At 39.5% G+C, this 10,262-nt stretch overlaps 1 protein-coding gene across 1 annotated transcript; it reads right to left on the bottom strand.

Annotated features, from left to right (window-relative positions):
- Positions 1-603: 603 nt before the first annotated feature.
- Positions 604-1,703, bottom strand: LOC111880391 (CASP-like protein 1). The gene is made up of 3 exons (XM_023876807.2): positions 1,391-1,703; positions 1,158-1,287; positions 604-1,002 (listed from the first exon to the last, which is right to left on the bottom strand). Exons 1-3 carry the CDS (start codon positions 1,633-1,635, stop codon positions 775-777), a joined length of 603 nt encoding a protein of 200 aa, XP_023732575.1. The 5' UTR covers positions 1,636-1,703; the 3' UTR covers positions 604-774.
- Positions 1,704-10,262: the final 8,559 nt, after the last annotated feature.

The raw sequence follows: 10,262 nt of genomic DNA, 5'->3' as shown, positions 1-10,262 counted from the left end.
CAAGCATTAGAAACATATTTGATGAGTGGTTATGTCATTTGAGTTCAAACCAATAAGTGGTGGTATCGATTCATCTCTATATAAAGTTTCTTAAGAAATGATTAACATTCCTCAATCGAGTCAAAATAACTCGTTGAGTTACCTGAGTTTTAGTAAAAAGACAAAACAAAACCAAATAAAAAAACTGACAAAAAACTGCATAAAAAACCGCAAAAACCAAACCGCATACAAACCGAACGGTGCGGTTTCTAAACTTCAAAAAACCGAAGTTGCGGTTTTTGGTTCAGTTTTAGCCAAAAACCGCACCATGCTCACGCCTAGTAGGAGTGGGGTAGGATTGTGTTGTGGATCCATTTAATTTTAAATGTTAAAATAAAAAATTAAATAAAAATATTTAAATTTAGTATTGATAAAGATAATTTAGTCATGTTATGTTTGTTGCAGTCATTTCGTGACATAAGTAAACTAACTACAATGGTTTAGTTGTATCTAAATTTAAAACTCGGTAAACAAAAACACACATTAAGGGTGTCTTGTATCCAAATTGAAAACTTGGGACTCGATAGGCATGTAACTACGCAAGTTGTATTTTGTAGTTTACTCTTGATATAATAATGGATATATATTAGAATTACGTTTACGACAAACAATAATTGAAGTCTACACCTTTTTTAATCACAGTTCATGACCACGCATAAATTACAATTTCTCACATTTAAATGTTTGTTACATTACATATTTATCATGACGTAAACAATTTTGGTGTCAATAGAACTACCCCCTTGTGAGCTTTTTGGAAAGTACGTAAATGGACAGCCAAACGAGCAGTAGTAGTGTTATGGAGGATACAAGTGATAGAACAATAGAGCCTGCAAGGTGGGAGCAAAAGGAACTAAACTGATCACAGACCTTGTTCCAATTGGTATGAGAGTTCCCTTTGAGTCCAATATATGCTACTCCTCCTGCCGCTCCTGTTGCTGCAGCCACGATACCTAATAACAGCTGCACAGTACCCATTGATTATATGTTAGTTTTCTTGTTTTGATATGATATAGTCTTACATGTTTCTTGAAATTATATTATAATTTATATCATGATATTTGCATGAAACATATAAGGATCCATGTTAACGAAATGAATACGCTTGTAGAGCTTACAGCATCAAATATCACAAAATGAAACTGCAGCTTTGTCCAGCTTCCTCCCGGCTTCATCAGTGCAAACACCGATAACACACCAGTAATGATGCTGTATAAGCATGCCACTGAGAGCGCTGCTATGGCGTATCTGCATCAAAACATCACGTTTGAGTTAACAACGAATGTTAAACTTAAAACTCTTTTGTTCAAAAACCATACTAGTACAAGTTCTGTTGAAGTAAGTTACTTACATGAAAGCTGGGGACTGAGTGAATTTGGCTTCCAATGGTATTGCGAAGCCCGGAAAAAGTGAAATCAGTTTGGTTTGTTTAGAAGCGGCCATAATAATGACTGCCACCATGGCTGTCGCAAACAGGAACATCCTTAAAGCGGCATCAAGAGCTGGACCCCAAGAACCCTTGTATTGTTGTTGTACTGACTTCGGAGGTTTCTCTGTGGTGACATGTGGAGGAGCTGTGGTGTCAAGTGATGCCATGGCTGCCGGAATGTGAAGTGGCGAATTTAAGTGTGTGTTTCTGACGAAGTGTGTATTAATGGAGTCGGCACATAATGTGGATTTATACAAGATCAGATTAAATGATTTGGCACCATATTCGTAGAAAATTTACACACGCTTCTGTGACTTCTGTCAATTTCAGGAATCGGGTCGAAAAATGTCTACTTCGACACTAACTCTATTCGGAATTTTGTTGATGCATGTGATAACTTGACTCCAATCGTCAACCTATTTCAGTCTATTATCCTTTAAAATCCAACATTTCCATATATATACTTTTTTTAATTGCAGATTTTTATTTAGTACTAGCAGAAAGCGATCATCAATTGTTAGAGGCGTATCTCCAATGGGGTAGGATAGGAGTTGTATCGGATGAAGTGCAGTTCTATGGGTATTGTACGGATAGAAGAGTGACGAGGTAAAGTGTGGAGTTGTATGATAATACAGTGATTGTACAGAAATTAATTTTATTTTTGTTTTTTGGTGATAAATATATAAAGAATATGATAATTAAATTTGGGGTGAGGTGGAATGGTACCAACGTTGTATTAGTTGGAGATCCCACAAACACACCTAAAATAAATTGGAAATACCCAATGGCTAAATATTAAGTATCTATAATATATAATTTAATGAAATGGAAGTTTTAAACTATTAAGCAAGGTTAACTACATAGTTAATATTTAATTTATTAAGTTCAATTATAAAGATGTCATGGTTAAATTTGCATAGTTAGCATTCAATTTATTAAGCCTATTCATAAGGATGTGATGTTGAAAATCAATGAATGCTAATTTCAATCAAGAAAAAAGAAACACTTTTAAATTTAAAATAAATTTTAACAAGGGTGTTATTAATATTATATATGATAGCTATTTTTCCATACGGCATTTTAATTCTTTCACTAAAAAATTAAAAAGTTTAAAAAGTGGACATTTTTACCCTTAGGTCTATATTAGTTTTAATTTTTGATATTGGAGAGATAGAAACTTGATCTATTTTATTTTTAACTTTTGGTATTAAAGAGATAATAAATTATTTGTTTCCAAACTATGAACAAAACGAAGGATGTCCGTTTCTTCCTTGTTATGTGTTGCTACTCTACTGCATCTTCCTCTTTACTCAAAAGGCATGTGAACTTGAATCCATCCTAGAATCCGTTATAACCATGTGCTTCCTCATCTTTGATTACCAAGAATAAAAATAAGAAAGAAAAGATTTTTTTTAACCTAAACTATTCACGATTATAAGATTCTTCATCTTCTAAACAAGAGAGGTAAATTAGTTTACATTTGTTATTGAGTTTAATTTCTTACACAAACTTGATTTCTTCCATTAATTCGAGTATCGATCCATATATATATATATATATATATATATATATATATATATATATATATATATATATATATATATATATATATACACACACACACACGTTCCTTTGACATTAAAAATAAAATAGAGATCTTGAGATTCAACTCGGCCGTTCTAACCCTCCGATGTACCGGCGCAACAAACCTGTTATAATCATAAATAATTATATAGCATCGCCCGTTCCGGTTTCTTCCGCCATCATCCCCACCACCACAACGACCACAGGCACCACCATCACTGTCACATCTGTCACTTATACCACCGCCATCTCTATTACCACCACCTCTTCTGTCACCAACGGTCATAATCATTTAAGATTACTCAGTCTGTGAACAAACATATATGTTCAATCAATTATGATTAGACATATACGTATAAATATGCATAATAATCTATGATTATACCTATCTGTTATATAATCATTTATGATTAGACATACCATGTTGTCGGTACACTAGAGCGTTATAACAGCAATCGAGAAATATGTGGCTGAGATTGTGTAACATCCCAATTTCGAGTCCAAAAATTTCATTTTTAATTAATTGATTTATAAAACTTACATAAGAAAACAAAGTGAAGACATATCATTTCATAAAATTAATATCTCATGTCTGAAAACAATCCTAAGAATCTCGTAATGCGGAAATCCAACGTGTGTGTGTATGATGTGCAGCTATCATGCCGGCTCCTTCCCCTTCGCTGGAGAGTTACCTAAAACAAATCTGAAAACTGTAAGCACGAAGCTTAGTGAGTTCCCTCATCGTACCACATACCATACAATCACATAACTTACATATACGGTCAGGCATATATGGGTGCCCGACCTACCCCTTCGGTCCTCTCGACAAGATACTGCCTAGCATACCTGGGTGCTCGCCTCCCTTTGGTCCTCTCGACCGGATACTGCCTAGCATACCTGGGTGTTGGCCTCCTCTTCGGTCCTCTCGACCGGATACTGACTAGCATATCTGAGTGTTGGCCTCCCCTCTGGTCCTCTCGACCGGATACTGTCTAGCATACCTGGGTGCTGGCCTCCCCTTCGGTTCTCTCAACCGGATACTAGGGACTATTTCACCCCTCTACTACTACCACATAACATGTAACATATAATCATATTATATCTAGCACGACTGGGTATGACTACCCCCTTCGGCCCTATCGACCGAAAATCTTGGGGACTATCTCCCTTACTGCTACTAGCATATAACATCATATCATACTAGCACATAACATATCAGGTAGTAGCAAACCTAGATGAATATCACAAAGACAATCATCTAACATATAACTCCTACTGGTGGGACAACGTTGGTGCCTTAGACCCACTTCTACTAGAAAGTATATCACCTTCTCAGGCTGACTGGTGAAAAGCTAATCGGCAGATGTCTGACTGCTGCTCCGGTGATCCTCCGGCTATAAATCCATAAAACACTTAATCAGACACTGATAACTACTCTTAGGGTAAAATGACTATTTTACCCCTGACCAAGTCAAAGTCAAAGTCAACTTCCAGTTGACCTGACTCATCGAGTTGGGTCGGCAACTCGTCGAGTCCCTATCCTTTCATCTGTCCTTCACGCCTCTACTTATCGAGTTTAGCAACGACTCGATGAGTTCTACTTCTAAAACAACTTTATATGAACCTTCATCCGACTCGCCGAGTTGTATGAACAACTCGTCGAGTTCATCCCCATCCTGTGAGTAAGTACTGCCCTTGACTCGCCGAGTTGTATGAACAACTCGTCAAGTTCATCTTTGAAAGTTGGGAGATTGCCTTGGACTCACCGAGTCTGCTCATACATTCGCTGAGTCCTATGATTTCAAGGTCGATAGCTAAGTCCAATGCGTTGGGTCACTCCCCCGGACCCCTCTAAGACCACTCTAACACTCACTGGGTTCCCTCGAACCATAACAGAAAGGGGAATTCAAGCCATGGACTTGTCGAGTCCTAAGAACTTCTCGCCGAGTCGAGAATGACCAAGTCTCATTTCTCGATTTCTAATGTACAACACTTGACCAAAAGGTAGATCTAGTATTCTAAGATCGATCTAGCACGTAAAGTTACAAACTTTACGCATGGGACTATAAGCTCAAATGGCCCTAAATGAGACTGTTAAGATGGATGGGGCTCTCTAAGGCTCCAAAATCAGTCCCTTTCTGCCTTGTAACCCCTTAAAGACCTTGGATCTGAAGGCTTAGCCCGCAACCATGCTTGCACTCATGATTGGTCACCAGGAATGGCTCCTAAAAGCCCTAAATCACCCCAAAAAGGGATCTAAAACATGAAAGACGAAGGTATCAGCTTTATACCTCTAAAGAACTATACATGGTGCACAAACTCAAACTCCTCTTGCCTCCTCTTAATTCCTCAAGCCTTTCTCTTCCTTCTTGTGTTCCAAAATCACTTAAAACCACCACAAAGGCCTTAGATCTTTACACAAACGATTAGGGTGATATGGAGAGTTCTGAGAGCAATAGGGACGAAGGGAGGCTGAATGACATGCTTAAATAGGGTTTAATCCCTTAGATTAGGGTTTTTCTAGACAGGGCCTACTCGTCGAGTCTGGCCACCGACTCGTCGAGTAGGTCATTAAACTCCCGGGTCCAAGTCGCTCCTACTCAACGAGTTGGGCCATCAACTCGCCGAGTCCTAGGCCAAAAATGAATAATACTTGAATGAAATACATACCAGGAACCAGGTGCTACAAATCTCCCCCACTTATCTTAGGCTTTGTCCTCGAAGTCTGCTACTCGATCCTGAAAAATCTCTGGATAATGCTCCATCATCTCGTCTACCAGCTCCCATGTCCACTCCGAGCCCTTCCGGTGCTGTCATTTCACCTTCACCAGCTCGACCTTCTTGTTCCTTAGATCCTTCGACTTTCGGTCGAGGATCGGCACAGACAGCTCGATGTAGTTCAGGCTGCCATTAACCTATATATCCTCTAGAGGCACCACTGCCGAGTCGTCCACTAGACACATTCGCAGCTGGAAAACATGGAAAGTGTCATGGATCTGACTAAGTTCCGCTGGCAGTTCCAGCCGATATGCCACCTTGCCCACCCAGACCAAAATCCTAAAAGGCCCGATATACATGGGGCCCAGCTTGCCCCGCTTCCTGAATCGGATGACGCCTTTCCAAGACGACACCTTCAGGAGAACCATATCTTCGACCTGAAACTCCAGGTCTGAACGACGCTTATTAGCATAGCTTTTCTGCCGACTCTGTACAGTCTGAAGCCTGCTCCTGACCTGCTGAATTCTTTATGTTGTCTTGAGCACCACTTCGGTGCTCCCCATGACCCTCTGGCCAACCTTACCCCAACATATCGGGATCCTACACTTCCTCCTGTATAACATCTCAAAGGGAGGACGATCGATACTCGTGTGGTAGCTGTTGTTGTAGGAGAATTCAGCCAATAGGAGGTAACTATCCCAGCTACCACTGAAATCTAGCACACACGCGCATGGCATATCCTCCAAAGTCTGGATGGTCCGCTCGCTCTGACCATCCATCTGCGGGTGAAATGCGGTGCTAAAGTGCAGACCAGTACCCAATTTGTCGTGGAATTTCTTCCAGAACTTGGAAGTAAACTGCACATCTCTGTCGGAAATCACGGAGATTAGCACTCCATGCCAAGCCACCACCACTAGAATGTAAATGTCAGTCAGCTTCTCAACCGATATACTCTCTTGGATCGGTATAAAATGGGCGCTCTCGGTCAACCAATCCACAATGACCCATATGGAATCCACTCCCCGCGTGGTCCTGGGAAGTTTGGTGTTGAAGTCCATGGTAATATCTTCCCATTTCAACATGGGAATATCCAACGGCTGCATCTTTTCGTATGGGTTTTGGTGCTTGGCCTTGACCTTCCGGCAGGTCAAGCACCACTCCACATACCATACTACGTCCCGCTTCATGCAGGGCCACCGATAGTCAAGACGAAGATCCCTATACATCTTCGTCGGCCCGGGATGGATAGAAAACCTGGATTTATACGCCTCCTCCATCAATATCTGACACACGCCTCCATGATAGGGGACCCACACCCTACGATGAAGGGTCAACAACCCTCGGCTGTCATAGTAGTAGGAGGAAACCTGACCCACAATACGCTCACTCTTCCAGCGTTCCTCCTTCATGGCCTCCAGTTGGGCCTCTCGGATCCGCTCGAATAGTGGAGCCACCATGGTCATCCTCATACAGATACCCCTGATCGGCGCTGCCTTGTGGCTAAGCACATCGGCCACAACATTGGCCTTCTCCAGATTGTAAAGGATCTCGCAATCATAATCCTTCACCACATCAAGCCACCGACGCCGCCTCATAATCAGATTCGGCTGGTCCATGAGATACCTCTGGCTCTTCTGGTCCGTGTAGATGGTAAAACGAACCCTATAGAGGTAATGGTGCCAAATCTTGAGGGAAAAAACAATAGCTCCCAATTTCGAGTCCAAAAATTTCATTTTTAATTAATTGATTTATAAAACTTCCATAAGAACACTAGTGAAAGCATATCATTTCACAAAACTAATATCTCATGTCTGAAAACCAAACCATAAATATAACAACGTCAGAGTACAATCCCAAGAATCTCGTTATGAGGAAATCCAACGTGTGTGTGTATGATGTGCAGCTACCGCGTCGGCTCCTTCCCCTTCGCTGAAGAGGTACCTAAAACAAAACTGAAAACTATAAGCACAGAGCTTAATGAGTTTCCCCATCGTACCGCATAACATACAATTACATAACATACATATACTATCAGGCATATCTGGGTGCCCGACCTACCCCTTCGGTCTTCTCGACAGGATACTGCCTAGCATACCTGGGTGTTGGCCTCCCCATCGGTCCTCTCGACCGGATACTGCCTAGAATACACGGATTTTGGCCTCCCCTCGGTCCTCTCGACCGGATACTGCCTAGCATACCTAGGTGTTGGCCTCCACTTCGGTCCTCTCGACCGGATACTGTCACACCCCAAAACCAAGAACGGCGGAAACGTTCTGGGGCGGAGGACGTCATGTATAATATGAGCAACAATGTAAAGTAGTAAACAAGCAACAACATCATCCATTGCATTAATAAAATAATTATTATACAATTGTATTCTGTCAAATTTTGATAAACACTAAAGCATAAATCAAAATGAAAGATAAGTCTTGAACAAGCTCCATCTTCCTTTCTCCTTGCATCGGTACCTGTCTATGATGACCTGAGGATACAAGTAATTTTGAAAGCGAGTATCAGCTTTGAAGCTGGTGAGATCATAAGTATTTAGTGTCTTAATTTGTATGTAAGAATTTGTAAGTCTATGTATTGTAAGAATTTGTAAGTATATATGAATTGTAAGTGTTTGAAAAACCCTAGAATCCCTATGATTCCTTCTAGTATATGAAGGTGTCTTCTACCAAGACCTAGCTGTTCTGTGTGTGTGTCTCTTGTAAGAGTATGTATTTTTCCAAAGTATAACTATCATTATCCAAAATAATAGTTTGTACATTTATGTTTAAGTGAGGCTATCACTAAAAATATGTAATGGAAAAATTAACGTAGTACTAAAACGTAGCTCTAAAAGGACTACTACCGTACTAACTACCTTAAGCCGGATTTTAGGCAAAGGCACTATGTGATAAATTGCGCCATACTATTGACTAGTAACAACGACATAATGAATGGTCCTAATAAAGAAATGACGTTTGGCACCCGCAGACCTGCAGGTCTGGCTGTAGCTAGGAGCAAGGTGTAGGATTGTCAATCCAGCATAGATTTATACGCAAACTCAACGCTCCCCCTTCAAGAGACTCTGGCCGCAACTCAAGTCATGAGGTTTTAAGTCATGCTCCGATTTAAATCACAGTAATTAATGTATTCTCGTATATGTAATGTAATGCACTGTTCTAGCTGTAATGTAATGAACTATAATGTTCTATGTGTGCTAGCTGTAATTTGTGTTCTCTCTATCTAGCAAGTATAGTAATGTAATGAACTGTAATGTTCTATGTGTGCTAGCTGTAATGTGATGAACTGTAATGTTCTATGTGTGCTAGCTGTAATGTGATGAACTATAATGTTCTATGTGTGCTGGCTGTAATGTGATGAACTGTAATGTTCTATGTGTGCTAGCTGTAATGTGATGAACTGTAATGTTCTATGTGTGCTAGCTGTAATGTGTGTTCTCTCTATCTAGCAAGTATTGTAATGTAAACGTTCTAGTATAGTTGTATATGTAATGTACAGTAATGTTCTAGAAAGTATTGACTCATGAATGAACTGACTCATTGTATGATATCGCGCTCTAGTAATGGTTCTAGTATCTTCCTGAACTACCCATATGGTAGCTTACTAGTAATATAAGTGGTACGTATGGACGTGGATGTATACCCTTGCTACCCAAGGGCATAGGATGAACTGGAAGGACATTTTATGACTTTATATGTACACATGATATATAACTAATATTTAAACTACCTTCGGACGAGTATCCGATATCCCACCAGACCACATCTCAAGGCGCGAAAAGGAAATAGGGTGGATAGCCTTCCTAAGTCTTTTAAACATTTCTTATATAACTATACATATAGAGGCATGCAATTTATAATATAAAAGCATAAATAAGTTTGGTAAAACATTTGAAACATGAATATTAGTTTAAGAAAAGATCAACTTGATGTCAATCTATAAAGCAATATGAAGGCAGAAGTTTGATAAAACAATATAAGTATAAGGAACATTTGTTTGAAACACAGTTGTAAATAAGTTTGAAATATGATAAATAGAGTAAGAGGTACAGTGTAATAAGGAGTTTAAAACATATAAAATGTTTATAAAAATCATTTGAAGGAAACTGTTTGGTAAAACGGCTAATGAGTAGCCAAATCTTTTGAATGATGTATATTAATCACATGTGATTGATGTAATAAGTAATATAATCCTACTTACTAATCACATGTGATTGACATAATAAGTAGCATGATTCTACTTGTATCGCCCCCCATAAAACATTTAAAATAGTTTAAAACATTAGTTAAGGGGTATGAACTCACCTGCAGTATGTGACTGGACTTGAACGGGCTGTTATCGTACGGAAGGATCGGACAAGTGCTTGGTGTCAATTGAAGACTTAGACACACACAATGATCCTAATTACATATGAAGACATATGTATATAAATAATTAGAGATTTAATCGCTAATTATACAAGTATAAACATTTAACGCGAGGA

Source organism: Lactuca sativa, chromosome 5 (assembly GCF_002870075.4).
Source record: "Lactuca sativa cultivar Salinas chromosome 5, Lsat_Salinas_v11, whole genome shotgun sequence".
In the NCBI taxonomy this organism is placed as follows: Eukaryota; Viridiplantae; Streptophyta; class Magnoliopsida; order Asterales; family Asteraceae; genus Lactuca; species Lactuca sativa.
Note: the sequence above shows the minus strand (reverse complement) of the source record. Positions and strands in the feature narration are given on the sequence as shown.

Coding starts and splice junctions, on each gene's coding strand:
- LOC111880391 (XM_023876807.2), bottom strand. CDS start 1,635: ATGGCATCACTTGACACCACAGCTCCTCCACATGTCACCACAGAGAAA. Junction 1,288..1,390: donor ACTCAGTCCCCAGCTTTCAT/GTAAGTAACTTA, acceptor GTTTTGATGCAG/ATACGCCATAGCAGCGCTCT. Junction 1,003..1,157: donor ATTTTGTGATATTTGATGCT/GTAAGCTCTACA, acceptor GGTACTGTGCAG/CTGTTATTAGGTATCGTGGC.